The sequence below is a fragment of the Lepus europaeus genome, chromosome 9, assembly GCF_033115175.1.
Source record: "Lepus europaeus isolate LE1 chromosome 9, mLepTim1.pri, whole genome shotgun sequence".
Lineage (NCBI taxonomy): Eukaryota > Metazoa > Chordata > Mammalia > Lagomorpha > Leporidae > Lepus > Lepus europaeus.
The window spans coordinates 31,108,534-31,126,217 of NC_084835.1; the positions used below are offsets into that span (position 1 = coordinate 31,108,534).

A 17,684-nucleotide genomic window follows, 5' to 3' on the forward strand; every position below is an offset into this window, starting at 1 on the left:
GAACAAAACACAGATGTGAGATGTGCAAAGTAAACCTGACAACTCTTTGAGTCCTTTACAGATACAATGGACTGGAAATGCATTATAAAGATAAATTACATGCTATAACTAGTACTGAAACAGTATTTTACACTTTGTGTTTCTGCGTGGGTGCAAACTGATGAAATCTTTACTTAATATATACTAAATCGATCTTCTGTATATAAAGAGAATTGAAAATGAAACTTGATGTGAATGGAATGGGAGAGAGAGCGGGAGATGGGAGGGGTACGAGTTGGAGGGAAATTGTGTGTGTGGGGGAGCCATTGTAATCTATAAACTGTACTTTGGAAATTTATATTTACTAAACAAAAAAAAAATAAAAAATTAAAAGATAAATTACACAAAGTATACATCTTGCCTTAATTCTTACATCATTTTTACACAAAGTAAAATACATCTACATGTTTCATAAAACACATAAGGTCATCTGGACTGGTGAGATGTCACCTATAAAATAGATCATTCTGGTCTAACGAAACACCACAATGTAGAGCAAATACCTTTAAGTAATGAGAACTTGCCACTCCACTGCCAAAACAAACAGAAAAGTAGTAACAAATAATAAGTGTTAAAAATACACCAATGCGGCTGGCGCCGTGGCTCACTAGGCTAATCCTCTGCCTTGCGGCGCCGGCACACCGGGTTCTAGTCCTGGTCGGGGCACCGATCCTGTCCCCGGTTGCCCCTCTTCCAGGCCAGCTCTCTGCTGTGACCAGGGAGTGCAGTGGAGGATGGCCCAAGTGCTTGGGCCCTGCACCCCATGGGAGACCAGGAGAAGCACCTGGCTCCTGCCATCGGATCAGCGCGGTGCGCCGGCCGCAGCACGCCTACCGCGGTGGCCATTGGAGGGTGAACCAACGGCAAAGGAAGACCTTTCTCTCTGTCTCTCTCTCTCACTGTCCACTCTGCCTGTCCAAAAAAAAAAAAAAAAAAAATACACCAATGCATTTTTGTGCTGGGTATTTCTTTTCTTCCTTCATTCTTTTTCCACTATGCCACTTTGCCCTTGATGCTTTGCCTCTGTCTGTCATTCACCACAGATCCAAACACATCTGGTCACAGTACAGTACTCTCCTCATCCACTAGGAGCCCCATTGACATCTCATGATTATGCTATGGCAGGCTAAGTTCTCGCTGGCATCACTTTGAGAGAAACTTAACTAGCAAATACACGTGCAGATTCTAGTTTCTTTGGAATATTTCAGGAGAAATTGGATGTACTCATCCTCAAAATACCTTTGCAACTCTGTCGTACACTTCCATAGCCATGATCCACTTACACAGACCCTCCGCGGCCGAAGAAGCCTTGGCGACCTTGGGGGGGTCGAACTCAGGGTTTGTCAAGTATTCACCTCGAATCTTCTGCATGATGGTCACCTGGGCGACAAACAGTCAGACTTCAGAATCTCAATACACACCCCAAAGCTCAAAAGATGAAAAAAGTCAGACAACACAAACATTCGTAGCGCAAAGTTATGTTGTTTTAAAAATATTTTGAGATAATTTAAAAACAAGCCAAACTGTCATAGAAATGTAATATTTGTGAACAAAATGTGCACATTTATGTTTCTTCCAAAATATTAAAAAACTGTCAGTTAAGAGAATAAAGAGAAGGGAATAATTAAACATAAATATAAGCAAATAAACAAATAACTAAAAGTTTGGATGGGAAAGAAATGTACAACTTTTTTTTTTATCTTATGTTTCCATATCAAATTTCTTCACAAATAATTCATTACAAAACAGGGAACTCTTTCAAGTCAATAATATACTAAAACAGTAACTTATTAATTTTCTAATTATCCAAAAGGAGACTGGCTCCATGCATTATGAAAATACATAATACATAATATAGTCATCAACAAATGTAATATCCCTTCATTAATCATCTTAATCCTAAAAAGCGAACCATCTCCTGATGGTTGATAAAGCATTACTCGATGTTAAAGATCTTATGTATCTTTTGACAGTTATATTTATAGAAAAAAATCCAAAGCAACTCACTGGAATGTTGTCCTTGTCATATTCTTTCAACTCTCTTAAGAAATTTATATCTCCCAGAAGTTTTTTGCTAGGTCCCCAGTAATCTAGTATCTATAAATAAAATGTATGGAAATTTACTGAATTATGATTAAATATGTTGGATATAAATTTTTCCTGAAGTATAAGCTATGTTATCAAGAGAAATTGTATATAACATTTCTTTTTTTTTTTTAATGATTTTATTTATTTATTTGAGAGGTAGAGTTACATACAGAGGGAGAGGAGAAAGAGCAAGGTCTTCCATTTGCTGGTTCACTCCCCAAATGGCCACAATTGCTGAAGCTGGGCTAATCCGAAGTCAGGAGCTTATTCTGGGTCTCCCACACAGGTGCAGGGCCCCAGCACTTGGGCCATCTTCTACTGCTTTCCTAGGCCATAGCAGAGAGCTGGATCAGAAAAGGAGCAGCCAGGACATGAACTGGTGCCCATATGGGATGCCGGCAACACAGGTGGATAATTAGCCTACTATGCCACAGCCCCAGTCCCTATGCATTAACTTCCAAAATCCAAACTTATATCTCCTGTTGGACCTCTCAGTAGTAGAGATGCCCACTTGCTCGAGAGGACGCCCAAAAATCCAGACTCCAAACCAGCTGATGCAAAAAGCATGAGGTATTTATTGTACGTTTGCGCAAACGGGCCCCCACCTCAGGCAGTGAGGAGGAGCCCTGAGCGGCAGTTTTACACAGGTTATATAGGCAACGAATTAGCATATTCCTAACGCATGCATAGGATTGGTCAGTTCAGAGGGACCGTTAGCATATGGGAGAATGCTGGCGAAGAATGCTGGTGGAGAGTGCTGGTATAAAATGCAGAGGTGGCACGGGATTGGTTGGTTCGGAGGGACAATTAGCATACCGGAGAATGCTGAGGGAGAGTGCTAAGATGTTACAGGATTGGCCGGTCGCAGTGACATCATAAGTGTGCGCCTAGAGACCCTCCGAAGGGAGGGGCAGCTCTGCTCTGGGCGCGCCCAGAGGTTTCCTGGAGGGGAGGGGCATTTCTGCTCTGGGCGTGCCTAGAGGTTCTCTGAAGGGGATTGACTTTTCCTTCCCAGAGAACGTCCTGCCCGCTAGACTCTGGGGAACATCTAACGTCTTAAGAAGCCCCTGATATTTGCCCAGGCCTAATTTCTTGTCCCTCTCCCTCATAAGGGTCCTTCACTCCTTGGAAACTAAGTCTCCTGTCCACTGGACTACATTAAATATATGAAATATTTAAAATATGGAATGAACTTACAGATTGAATTTTTAATTAAAAAATTAAGTTTTGATGAACGGTGTTCAGCCTATCAGTTAACATGTCTGGGTTTGGAGATACTGCTATGATGTAGCAGGGTTGGGCTGCTGCCTTTAATGCCAGCATCACATAGGAGCACTGATAAGTCCTAGCGGCTCAAGTCTGAGTCCCATGTCCAGGAGCTGGACTGGGAAGGCAGGGGAAGGTAACCAAAATAATTGGGCCCCTGAACCTCACGGTTCCTGGCTTGTTGCAGCCATTTGGGGAGTGAACCAGCAAATAGAAGTTCTCTGTCTTTTTTCTCCCCCTCTCTTTAACGCTACCTTTCAAAGAAATAAATTAATCTTAAAAAAGAGAGGGAGGAAGTAGGGGTAGATGTCTGGGTTCTATTCCTGCTTGTAGCTCCTAACTTCAGCTTCCCACAAATGAAGATCCTAGGAGGCAGGGGTGATGGCTCAAGTAACCAGGTTCCTGCCATCTATGCTGAGGAGCTGGACTGAGGCCCCAGCCCCTAGCTGTGGCTTGGGTCAGCCCCTGGATACACTGGGCATTTGGGGAGAGAACCAGAGAATGGGAACCCTGTCTAGCTGCCTTCTCTCCATGTGCCTCTCAAATTAAAAAAAACATTAAAAGGGCAATGATCTGATTATTTGTTTTGAAAACTTGAGGGGTTGGCACTGAGGTATAATGGGTGAAGCCTCCGCTTGCGGTGTGAGCATCCTATATGGGCACCGGTTCTAGTTCCAGCTGTTCCTCTTCTGATCCAGTTCTCTGCTAATGGCCTGGGAAAGCAGTAGAAGATGGCCCAAGTCTTTGGGCCCCTGCACCCACGTGGGAGACCTGGAAGAAGCTCCTGGCTCCTGGCTTCAGATCGGACCAGCTCTGGGTATTTCAGCCATTTGGGGAGTGAACCATCAGCAGATGGAAGACCTCTCTCTCTTTCTCGCCCTCTGTCTGTAACTCTGCCTCTCAAATACATAAGTCTTCAAAGACAAAAGAAAACTTAAAAAAAGCAATTAGCATAAACTATTAAAATTTAATAAAAGAAAATGTCTTTATTCCTTTGATTTTTTTCTTTGACTTTTTCAAACATAAAAGCAGCAGACATTGTTTTTCCTCAGAGATAACCTCCTCACCTGTGTAAGATCTCCAGATGAAGTAAAAACAGGAGATAGAAAATCGAAGATTACGTGCTACTTTGCCAGTTATAGGGAAAGTGGATGCTGGTAAAAGACGCTGAGTAGCTAGCTGAACATTCTTTTTCCTGAGTCCAGAAGCCTGATGTGTGTGTGTGTGTGTGTGCGTGCGTGTAATGAGAGTAGCTTGGTAAGAAAAGAGCCTATTTATTTCCTTAACTATCTCAATGAAGAACAGAACTGCCAGTTCAGTAACTCAAATCCAGATACTGTAAAAACCTGAAGAAAAAAATCTGTAAGTTTAATGTAAGATGGATACTATGGCTTCCTTTTTAAGAGATGCAGCCTTGATTAATAATGATAATAGCAGTCAACATTTATTGTGAGCTGACTCTTCATGAGAATCTACTTAAGAGCTTTCTATGAGTATTACAATTAATTCTGGTTCTCATGTTAACTTTGCGAGAAAGGTACTAAGATTATCCTCTTTTTACAGAAGTTAAGCACCTTGTTCAAGGTCACACGGCTAGTGGCATGTATTCCAACACTCTGACACCAGAGAACTTACTTTTATCAACTTCATAGTAACTGCTCAACTCAGCAGCCTTATTCAAATGCTCAGAACCAACATCTAAAGGTCACAGGGTGAATTTTCAAAAACCTTGGCTGGCCAAGTGCAGGTGCTCTCAGCGCTCATTCTATCCCAGCCCCTCAACAGCAGGGAGTCCTACACACAGAAAAGGAGATGGAAGCAACGCAACCACCTTTCCTGACACTATATTGCCTCAACTTTACCCTGCAACACATATTGCTATGGTTTGGATGATAAATGTCACCCAAAGGCCCCCATGTTAAAGGATTAGTCTCCCAAGTCTTATGTTAACGTACTAAGAGGATGGGAACTTAGTGCAGAATGTGTTTGGAGGTGGGGACTTGGGAGGTGACTGGCTTGGAATGATTAGGGAGGTGCCCTCAGGGCTAGATCTTCGTGGCTCTGTAATCGACCCTCAGACAGAGACAATGACATGCCCTCCTCGCTGCCTTGTGCTGCCTCAGGACTCTGCTGAATCAACAGGCTTACCCCGTCTCATACTGCGAGACTCCAAAACTGTGAGCCCAAATAGACTTTTTTTTTTTTTCCACAGAGGTAGTCTCAGGTATTTCATTATAGTGAGGAAAAAAGCAACTGACTAATACGCATCAAGGCATTATTTTCCATAGTTCAGCTCTATGCCTTCTGGAAAACAGTGCTGCTTTCCTGAATTGAGTACTGTTGATATTAGATACTAATTGCTGTACTTTTACGAATGTGATTTAAATCTGTGTCCAGTTATTACCTTCCCTCCAGTTCCTGAAGGATCTGAAATTTTTTCTGGCTTTATATCTTTCATGACACAAATAGCAGCCATCACCAATTTAACACCAGATGGAGGATTCTTCATTGATTTCACAATTGCAATATCAGCTGGCTAAATCAAAAGAAAACGGAGCATCTTCAGAATGGTTTGTTTTTTTAAACTATGAGAGCTTTAAAAGTAATGTTGAGAGAAAACAAAAGTATCTTTTTTCACTTAAAATTGTATATATTTTGTTTTATGTGGTTGTCATGTTTGGACATTAGCTTGGATGTTGACAGTACCCCAACGATCCATGTGTTAAAGGCTCAGTCCCCAAAGTCTAATATTCATGGTACTAAGAGGCTGGGAGTTTAATCCAGTTATGGTGTTTAGAAGAGGGCTCTCTAGAAAGTGATCAGATTGGGTCATTAGGGTGGAGCCCCATGATCATATCCTGGTGCTTTTGTAAGATACAGACATAGATAGGTGAGCTCCCTCTTGTCATGTGAGGATCTGGGCTACTCTGGGACTCTGTAAGCAGCCAACTCTTCACCAGAGGCTGAACCATCAGGGCTGCTTATCTAGACTGTGAACCTCCAAAACTATGAGCCAACGTCTATCTCTTTCCTTTGTAAGTATTAGCAGGGAGCTGGGTCAGAAATAGAGCAGCCAGGACATGCACTGGTGATGCCAGTATTGCAGGTGGTGGCTTTACCTACTACACCACAATGTCAGCCCCCAAATGTATTTTTCTAAAATGGTATATGTTATTATGACAGCTACTACAGATTCACTCCAGTATCCTTCTGATACCGCCTGCAGTGTTGCAAATGCTGCGAAGCTAACAACTGTGTATCTGAGTATTGCATGCAACTAGAGTTCTGGGGGCAAATTAGGTTCCACTGTCAGATCACTCGAGTTCCACTAGAATTCAGGGAGGAAAAAACAGGAAAAGTAGCAGGGAGGGAGACATCCATTTTGCTCATATGAGATAGGTGGATGCAGGCTAGCTCTGTGGGAGGCTCTGCAGACTGCCCACGCAGGGGCTGTGCCTCTGGTAGACAGTTTCCAGCCTAGCTCTGTGAGTCATTCCTGGCAGCTCAGCCTTGAACTGGTTTCTGCAGCCTGTTCAACAACTCTGTAACCCTTGTCTGCTTATACTAACCAGAGTCAATTCTCTTCTCTGAAACTGAACTCCAATTCATATAATACAGTATCTGATGTCAGGAAGAGTACAGACAACAAGTGGTCAATGAAAATGAAACCTAATACTAAAGATCTGAATGGGTGAGGTTTGAAAGCATCAAGACTCCTGTGTCAGATGACGGAGTGCTGACAAACACAGTTATTTAATTAGCACCCCTAGTTTAGAGTGCCTATTAGAAACAAGGCTTAATGGGGACTGGGTGTGGGGCAGACCAAACAGCAGGTTATGCCATCACTTGGGATGCTTTTGTCTCATACTGGAGAGCCTGGTTTGAGTCCTGGATACTTTACTTCCAACAGAGTTCCTTGCTAATGTTCCTAATGCAGTTGACGGCCCACATATTTGGGCTCCTGCTACCCACAGAGCAGAACTGAATGGGGTTACTGACTCCTGGCTTCACCCTGGCCTAGCTCTGGCTATTGCTGGCAAATATTTGGGCAGTGAACCAGCAAATGGAAGGTCTCTTTCACTCTCAAATAAACAAACTAATTAAAATACACAAGGCTTTCTCAAACTAAGTGACTGCTATATTAAACCTGTAAGGACAGAATGAAGAAAGAGCATGGGGCAGCACACGGCTTTTAAGTGTGTCAGGGAGTATGAGGAAATAACATAATAAACTCAGGGTTTTAAGTTTCTGCTTCATGGCACAGTGAGAGCACTAGGAGTTCCTATAAATAACCTAAAATAATCTGTCCTGTAACTACAGGGCTGATGTTACTGAAGATCACAGAGAATTTGACCCTGAAAGATTCTGACTAGATTGAATCCACAGTCTTGTCAGTCGCTCGTGTGAAAGTCAAAGCAGTGATTAGGCAAGAAAATAAGAGCAGGGTCTGAAGATCCCGAGTTATCATTCAACCCTTAAGCCTGCGTAATCAACAGACACAGCCTCTTTTGCTCTGTTGCGTGAGGTTGCTTGGTCTTGGCCAAGTACCCTATAAAAAGTCACATATAACACAGTGTGAGGCAGGCAGCTGCCACTCAGAGCCATATTGGAAAGGACCTTGAAGTTGTTCTGTGCAGATAGCCCTGCAGGCTGCAGAAGCTATCCTACCTAATACATGCCTCCTGGTTCATGTTCAGAGCCATTTTGGCCTCTCAGAGACTGTTTTTCCCATTTTCACTAGAGTATTCTGAATGGATATTATAAATAATATGCAAAAAGCAAAAAAAAAAACCATAAAAATAATGTATCGAAGAACTGAATGTCAAGCTTTCCATTAGTGGACAAAAGTGACAGAATCCCACCCGCTGAAATAGAATCGCACCTAATCAAGCAAGAACCTGCACAGTTTCACTTTGTGGATGAACCTCAGGGAGCTGATTCAGGCACTTGCCTTAAGTGTGTCCAGTGCAGACAAAGCTGCTTCCAGGGCTGGGATGGCCTCCGCGAGGTCACTCTCACACTCGTTTTTCAGAGCTTGAGCTTCATCAGCCTTTCCACTGGCTATCTCCTCATCTAATTTCACAAACTTTCTTTTTGCTTCCACTTGTGCAGATTCTATCTCAATAACCTAAAAAAAAAGAAGGGAAAAATAAAGATACCCCTTCAGTCATCCTACTGCTTTCTAAACCCTACAATTTACAAAAGAATCCTGGAAATTAGAGAATATAACACATCATTATAAGAACAGACAGGTCTAGGATAAAATGAAGAGAAAGGCAGATCTAAGAGACCTAATCCGGAAATGGGCTTTGCCCCCCCTCTCACAAACAACAGAATACCCATGGGACCTACTGGGCTGGACCATCAGCATAAAAGGATAAAGTTCCTAAACTCTGGGAGTCAAAATTAAGGCTCATTTTCAAGGGTAATTTTACATTTTTCAATTGTTCTTTGATATCAATAAAAAGCACTCAGGATACTCTACCTGCATCATATGTGCATTTTCAATTTTAGCTTCCTCTAATTTGGGCTGTAATTCAACAAGCTCCAATTGCATCTCACCAACCTAAATAGAACATTGGTCATTAAATCTCCATTACTATATAGCTACTGAAAACAAACACAGCAAATAGACATTTAAATCTGTCAAACTATTGGGGCAGTAAATCTTACCTTTTTTTTCTGAGTTCTTGCATGATCAACAAGATGCTAAGAGCATGACCAGTTCTCTACATGAAAGACTTTAGCTTCCTTGGGCACTGACAGAGTGCAGTCCCCATGGAAGACACAGAAAAGAAGGTAGCAGCCAAGGCTATCCCTATATTGCTATGACAAACCAACCAAACCTCTAGTATGTATACTGAGTTAACACAAGTTAATTACTAGTACTGACTCATTTCAAAAACACCAAATACATTTAAAAAATGTTATTGTAGTAAAACATATTCAACATAAAATTTATCACAAATCTTACATTAACCATTTGTTAAAATAAAAATCAACCCAGACTTAGTACATGCTCTCAAATGCCAAAAAAAGTAATTAAAAATAAAACATGGGGGCTGGTGCTGTGGTGTATGTAGCAGGTAAAGCCGCTTCCTGCAATGCTGGCATCCCATATGGGGTCCCATTCGAGTTTCAGCTGCTCCACTTCCAATGCAGCTCCCTGCTCATGCACCTGGGAGACCAGCAGAGGATGGTGAAGGGCTTAGGCCCCTGCATCCAAGTGGAAGACCCAGAAGCTCCTAGCTCCTGATTCCAGCTCCAGCCCCAGCCATTGTGATCATCTGGGGAGTGAATTAGCAGATGGAAGATCTTTCTCTCTCTCTCTAACTCTTTCAAATAGGTAAATAATTTATTTTTAAAATAAACAGGATGTATCTGAGTCAGTGCTGTCTAGGAAATTTATTAAAATTCTTAAAACTTACTGTACTCATCTGTAAAATGAAGGCTGTGAAAGTGCCTGCCTTGTGGAGCTGCTGTGCTGAGTAACTGAGGGAAAGCTCATGAAAGAGCCAACCCTGAACCTGGCCCATAAGATGCTCTCCAGAATGAGAGGCTCTTGCTTTCTTCCATTTCTCAGTGTTATTACCATTTTCAGCATTTCCCAAAATTTACCTGAGACTCAGCAAAAGCTAGTTTGTCAAGCCCGTTCACATATCGTTGCTTTGCCTCCATGACAGCTTGTCGCTTCTTAGTCAAAAGCTGTTGAAATGAGCCAATGAGTTCAAGGTAAGAAGTAGCAGTCACATAGTTATGTCGTCCCAACTCGTGCAGGAACCTAAAAGATGCAGGTGACACAGCTTACTGTGAGTAACAGACTTCACAAAAGGTAAGTGCAACACAGCGGCAGCAACAAATGTTCCTAACAAAGGTTAAGCTTTAGGTAGCAACTGCTGAGCACCTGAAACACAACATACAATTACACACAGAACCACATCCTAATTTCTTGTCCACAAAATATCAACTTGTAATTGCCATATTTAAAACACACGAATCTATCAGGATGTTCATATGGGGTGAATTAAAGGAAGAAAGACACAAGTCTTTTTTGTTTTTTTAAACATGTTTCCTAAGCCGTAACAATCCAAGCTTGTGAGGGACCCAAGGATAGTGGGAAAGCCAGGCAAGTGCAGCAGGAAAGGGACTTGCAGATGGGATAACAAGTGTGAGTCATCACTCCTTGCACTAGTATGTCACACGTTGGCTGGAGGTGACACAGCCAGAAGTGCAAGACTACAATACGTACACTCAGAGGCAATGAAAGCAATCATGTTTCGTGGCAAGTTTGCAGACTACAACCCAGTACTAGGTGCCACTGGTTATGCCAACTTACAGCTGGCTGGCTCGCTCTGGATAAGTAACATACCACGAGCACTTAGATATATGCATCTCTGAGACGAACAGATGTGAAACAGACACCATGTGGGTATCTACAGCTCACCAGTGAGCTCCCTTCTGTAGGAACTTCCACCCAGTGGCTCTGTAGCATTGCTTCACCTAGGAAACCTGCCACTCTAAGGTAGCTTATCAGATCATGGTTCAGCACTGGACACAAACAAAGCTAATCACATTCTGGAATACATTTGGAATAGGGAGAAACACCCCATTCATTCGTCTCTGATTATAGCTGGAACTTCAAGAAGTAAATCTGAGAGCTGAGAGGCACAAGTTTCTTTTAAAGATCCTGGGATGTGAGAAATTCAGTATGCAAAGAGCAAGGAGAAAGCAGAAGCCCAAGAGCAGCAGGGCTGAGAAACAGAGTGGCATTCCCATGGTTCTGATGGTTTTCTCACTCTTGCTTACATTCACTTCTGAGACCCAGTTTATTCTTTCTCTTAAGCTTTGTGAGGCAATTCTATATCTTTATCATAAATCATCCCAGTTATTAAACTAGATTAAGTAGTTTTTTTTTCTATTTGACAGACAGAGTTATAGACAGTGAGAGACCAAGAGAGACAGAGAGAAAGGTCTTCCTTCCATTGGTTTACTCCTCAAATGGCCGCCACGGCGCCGCACCAATCCGAAGCCAGGAACCAGGTGCTTCTTCCTGGTCCAAGCACCTGGGCCACAGCAGAGAGCTGGACCAGAAGATGAGCAACCAGGACTAGAACCAGCACCCATATGGGATGCCAGCGCTGCATGCAGAGGATTAACCAACTGAGCCATGGCGCTGGCCTCAAGTAGTTTTCTATTACTTGCAGACTGATGATCTTAATAAATGGTCAGAAAGATTTAGAAGACATAGAAATCACATTAACATTTTGGACTTTCACAGAAAGAGATGTTTCAAAATATAAGGCCTAGTTATCCTCTTAAAATGGATTAACCTTTCTGAAAGATTCATAATGGAGGTGTGAAAGTATTTGCAGATTGGCACGACCTCTCGCCGTTCAGCCTCCGTAAGCTCCAGAGTTTCTAAGAATTTCACTGCCACACGTTCAAGAGCATCCTCAGGCCATGGCTAGAAAAAGGAAAAAGGAAAATTTATGAACTATAAGGTGAGAAGTTCTGTTCCAATGGTCTCAGGTGACTTCCCTTGGGAGAAAAATTTGGGATTAACAAAATTCAAATCTTCATGGGGATTAGAGAATTAGGGGGACTGGGGCCACAACATGTATTAGGGCTTTCCATTTTATATGTTACAACAGTAAATAATGTTAACACAATATAAAGCAAGGGTCAATGAAATTTTTTATAGTAAGACAATGATATGCTGCTTTCCCAACTCCACCTGGACATCTGGTAGATATCTCAAGTTTAGCATGACAGTGGCAGAAGCTGCTAGCTGCCCACCTATTATCTATTAGCCTCTTCTTCCCTGGGGATCCAATTTTATTTTAGAGAGCACTATGCCCAGCTAAAAGGCTACAATTCCTAGACTCCCTAATGATTTCGAATGACCAGGGACATAAGAACAGTTGCTGGGTGTGGACTACAGGGAAGGCTCTTTGGAGGCTTGGAGACAGTTGCTTCCATTCTCCTACTTCTCTGCCGCACAGTTGTGAAAGTTGGAGCTCTGACAGCCTCCTCAGACCACGAGCTGACTTTCAGGATAGAAATCACCCACTAAAGATAATAAAATCCTGGGATCCTGGTGACTTTGTTAAGCCACAAAAGCGCCACTCTGCTTACCTTCAGATTTTTTTTTCTGTATTAGACAAAAAAACCTTACATGTTTACTTTGCAATTCTGTTACTGGGAGTCCAACATAATTCCTTTTGGTTGTCTTCTCCACCATTTGCTGCTTACCCAGTCTTCTCCATCTTGCCCAAGCTGTTCCCTCTGCTTCCTGGCATCTCCGAGCAGGCTCCGACCTCTGGGCTTTTGGACTGGCTGTTTCCTCTGACCAGCACCCTCCTCCCTCGGACCTCCATATGGTCCACCCCCTCCCATCCTTCACAGCTCTGATCAAAGGCCACCTCCAGAGGCTGCTCCTCCCAGGGCATCTGGTGATGAGCACTCCTTCCCTCCTTACTCTCTGCCTTAACATTTGCTAGTCCCTGGGGTACAACACATTTCTTTATTGTTGGCCCATCCAACTAAGCTGTGAAATTCATGAAAACAAGGACTTTTTTTCAGTCTTGTATCTTTAGTACCTAAAATAGCATTAATAAAAAATTATTTATTTAATGAAATTATTCACGTATTTTTAATAAATATGTGCCTGTGCTGCACAGCTACACGAAGGGTGATAGCTCAAACAAAATCAGCATTTTATCATCAAGGACAGAGTGGGTAGAAAACATCTATTGGATCAGCACCTAGTAGAAGCTCCCACGTCACCCTAAGGCAACATGGCAAGGTATGATACTCCCTGGGGGATATGGTTTACTGTCTAATCAGCCTTTGTAAATCCATTTTCTAAATAGTCTTCTTAAATGTGTTTTTACCAACTTCCTGAAAGATCCACTCATGCTTGCATTACATCTTCAATTTTTAGTTCACTGCAGGAATCCATCAGGGTACCTTGCGTATCATCAATGACCCATGGCCATCTGCTACGCAAAGCGAGCAAATGTGTCAATGTTAATCTCTATGAAATATTTCCTAGGAAAGAATCCCAGTAATAGCTCCCCTTACCCTCTAATTGTTCTGGTCCTCTCAGCAAGTCTATGCCCCACTCTGGAGACCAGAGATCCACCCAAGAAGTCAATGCTTTCCTGACTATGTGATGCACCATGGTTCCCTTCCTGAGTTTCACAGATCCAGTTCCCAAATGATGCCACCAGCCCCTCTGACACATGCTCTCTGCCCACTACTTGGCCATAAAATCTTCATTCTCCTCTGTTATCAACTTAATACCCCTTATTTATTTGCAGGTCTGGATTCCCTCTTGTAATTTCTGCAGCAGGTATAACTAACGTGATAGAACTGAAAATCCCACAGTTAGGAGAAAGATATACAGAAATAGAACTGCATTTGCAAGATTTCACCAAAGTAGACTCATGGTTGGGCAGGTTTTGTCTGGTTTTGATTTTTGGCTACTTAATGGAATCAGTTGCTATTAAGTCATGGCTTGCATAAAGCAGAATTGTCTCACGTAGCTTTTATTGTTACATGAACACTGAAACATCCATTAGCTGAAACATATGTGGGATTCTTACAGAATCGGTTTTTCAAACAGCAGTCAATAACAAAGAGGCAAAAAGATTAAAACAAGTTGGCAGCAGAGACTGATTTTTAAAAGAAATTATCCAGGGTTAATGTATAATCCACATTTTACTGGGCATAAAATAGGCACCAAGAACGACTGTTCTCCAGAGAATAAACACGTATTGTGTGAGGGACAGTTTGTCTTAAGGTTAAGTAGGACAGTGACCTTCATCACTTGATATTGACATGAATAAGTTGCTGCATTGGCCTTTCAGTTTCTTGGTGTGCTTCACCAAAATCCATCCACACAGCCTCTAAGCATTTTTTTTCCTAAATATAGATGAGCTAAAAACATGTACGTGCTGCTGGTATCTTTGATATGAAAGCCAGTTGCTAGGCACACCTCACAAATCCCTTGTGACCTGGTTTCTACCAAAGCCCCAACCCAACTCCTGTTGTTCTCATTGTCAGTTGATTACACAAAACCATTTGGAGATCTCTCTCTCTCTCTCTCTCTGTTTCTCCTTCCCTGCAACTCTTTCAAATAAATAAACAAATCTTTAAAAAAAATTCTTGCCCTGTTCCAAATAAGGACTGCCTGGAACACTTTTTTTTTTTTTTTTTTTTTTTAATGCCTTCAGACTTGTAGTGAAACATTGGCTTTAAAAAAAAAAAAAAAAAAAAAGATTTTTGGCCGGCACCGTGGCTTAACAGGCTAATCCTCCGCCTTGCGGCGCTGGCACACCGGGTTCTAGTCCCGGTTGGGGCACCGGATTCTATCCCGGTTGCCCCTCTTCCAGGCCAGCTCTCTGCTATGGCCCGGGAAGGCAGTGGAGGATGGCCCAAGTCCTTGGGCCCTGCACCCGCATGGGAGACCGGGAGAAGAGCTTGGCTCCTGGCTTCAGATCAGCACGATGTGCTGGCCGCAGTGGCCATTGGAGGGTGAACCAACAGCAAAGGAAGACCTTTCTCTCTGTCTCTCTCTCTCTCACTATCCACTCTGCCTGTCAAAAAAATAAATAAATAAAAATTAAAATTAAAAAAAAACTTTAAAAAAAAGATTTTTTTTTTTTAATTTGAAAAGCAGAGGATAGAGACAAAGAGAAAGAGAGAGAGAGAGAGAGAGAGTGAGCTTCCATCTGCTGGTTCACTACCCAAATGCCCTCAACAGCTGGAGCTGGGCTGATGCAAATCCAGGAGTTTCTTCCTGGTCTCCCACATGGGTGCAGGGGTCCAAGGACTTGGGCCATCCTCTACTGCTTTCCTAGGCCATAGCAGAGAGCTGGATTGGAAGTAGAGTAGCTGGGACTCAAACTGGCATCCATATGGGATGCTTGCACTGCAGGCAGTGGTTTTACATGCTACGCCATGGTGCTAGCCCTGATTTATTGTCTGTTAATATTTTTTCCATCTGTTAGCCTTCAGACAGTAACTATACTATCAGCTCTCTTGGGCATCCATCCTGCTGACTGCAGATCTTGGGACTTGCATACCAGTATAATCATCTGAGATAACTACTCATAAACAATCTCTGTCTTTGTGTGTATGTATGTACATACATAGGCATGGCTTTTAATAATATTCATTTTCATTAACTTTTTGAAGACCCCTGTATGCATAGATTTAAAAACTGTTTGCACCAAAATAAACACATCTGTTAATTCCATCTTCCATAAACTTCTGGAACACCATCATACATGCCCTATCGGTTCCTACTCTACTCCTCAATGTAACAAACTCATCTTCACACTTTAGAAACTCACTGGCTTCATATGGAAACCAATATTAGGCTCTTTTACATAACTACAACTGCTGATCGCCTCTCCTGTCTTCCAGAGTGTGAGTACCTTGTGGGGATCATGTGATCAGCCGCTGGGGTGGAGCACTCTGCCTGTCATTGTGGTACATGATCAAGAAACACTTGCTTAAAGTCAATTCATGAAGGTTGAATAAAACACAGAATTCATAGAGTTGCTCACCCTCCCACATACCCACACACAAAATTACAAACCTGAAACCAGTCAATGGTACAGCAATTGATGAGGGATGGGAACTGCCTCAAGCGATTTCGAAAGGCATCTCCAATGGGACTGAAGGCCACTACGATGTGGAGATTATCTTTGCAGCAGTTCACAAAGAAAGCAAACAGAGCCAAGGGACCGAGTTCTTCATGTTTATGGCCAGCCTGAGCTATGGGGCGAACACCCTGGAGAGAATCAGAAAATGAAAATCTCTTTAAATAAAAACAGACAAGCTGATCAGTGGATATTAGAACATGAAGAAGTCTTATTATTCTCAGTAAACATCTCTAAATTTTTATTTTTTGTCATTACCATGGCTTTGATATAGTTTACACTAAAAAACTTCTTCTAACCCCATTCTATAATTTATAATAAATTCTATAATTTAAAAACAAGTATCTGCTAGGAATTCACCTTATAATCACTAAAGTTCATCCACATATATGGATAGGACTATAATTCAACCTTGTTTTTAACAGAAAAAAAATGCAGACAAAAGTGTCCATCAGTACGAAATCAGTTAAAAGCATAAAAAAACCCATACAGTAATTGTAGGCAATTGTTAAAAATAACGGGGTATATCTATGTATATGCTGTGGGAAGACTAACAAGATAAAACAAATCAAAGACAACCAAGTTGTGCAATGGTAGGTACAGTAAAATCCTCTTTGTTAAATTTTTTAAAAGTATGACTGTAAAATACGCAAATACAAAACAGAAATGGTGACACATTGGAACAATTCAGTAGGAAAACGACGAGAAGACAGACAATCGCTAAAGTGAGCAGGAAAGCCTGGCAAAGGTTAGGAAGTCTCAGTCTCCAAGGTGATGGCTCCCTGGATGGGAATATGGAGGACCAAAAACTCCCACGAACTGGGAGAACCATCATTCTCCAGCTGCCTTGGCCACCGCCCTGACCCCTCCCAGGTGGAAGCAAAGAACTTGTGGTGCATTCTTGTCCCTTTTCTCCTTCCCTGCTCAGAGCACATACCAGTAATGTGCCACTTACTGAGGGCTTTCTGAGCGTCCAACACTAAGTAAGTGCTTTGTCTGAGTCTCAGGCCCCACAATGAGCATGTGCAGGAGGAACTATGATTATCTGTGCTCCCACTCCACACAGGAGGAAGGCAGAGCCCCTGACCTATCAGCGTTGACTCCATTCCACCCTAGCTGCTATTAGTGGAGGCTGGGAAGGAAACAGCCAGATGTCTGATACATTCTGTGGATACAAGGAGTTAGGGGAAAAGAGACAAAATTCCAAGTACAGATCTTAGCTAGGAAAGTTGTAGGAACTCGGGGTCCAAGTGTGGGACATCTGACAGCAACAGGCATTTGAACAATTGCATTTTTGTGAGTTAAATCACAAAGCACAGAGTTTCAGATTTATCAGAACTTTAAGACAGACATTTAATTAAGACTTTTGAAAAACATGCTCAATCACTTCTCGGTCTTTTGGCTAAGATCAAGTATGGGCCGGCGCCGTGGCTCAATAGGCTAATCCTCCGCCTAGTGGCGCCGGCACACCGGGTTCTAGTCCCGGTCGGGGCACCGATCCTGTCCCGGTTGCCCCTCTTCCAGGCCAGCTCTCTGCTGTGGCCAGGGAGTGCAGTGGAGGATGGCCCAAGTGCTTGGGTCCTGCACCCCATGGGAGACCAGGATAAGCACCTGGCTCCT

The 17,684-nt window shown here is 42.5% G+C and overlaps 1 protein-coding gene across 1 annotated transcript in view; it reads right to left on the reverse strand.

The window, feature by feature from the left end:
• DNAH12 (dynein axonemal heavy chain 12) overlaps positions 1 to 17,684 on the reverse strand; it is a 215,349-nt gene that overhangs the window by 69,515 nt on the left and 128,150 nt on the right. The window contains exons 44-51 of the mRNA XM_062200177.1: positions 16,001 to 16,195; positions 11,724 to 11,857; positions 10,012 to 10,174; positions 8,879 to 8,959; positions 8,345 to 8,521; positions 5,798 to 5,929; positions 2,047 to 2,136; positions 1,279 to 1,419 (exon numbers count right to left, since the gene is read on the reverse strand). Of these exons, the coding sequence (XP_062056161.1) occupies positions 1,279 to 1,419; positions 2,047 to 2,136; positions 5,798 to 5,929; positions 8,345 to 8,521; positions 8,879 to 8,959; positions 10,012 to 10,174; positions 11,724 to 11,857; positions 16,001 to 16,195 (1,113 nt within the window). The remainder of the gene's footprint in view (positions 1 to 1,278; positions 1,420 to 2,046; positions 2,137 to 5,797; positions 5,930 to 8,344; positions 8,522 to 8,878; positions 8,960 to 10,011; positions 10,175 to 11,723; positions 11,858 to 16,000; positions 16,196 to 17,684) is intronic.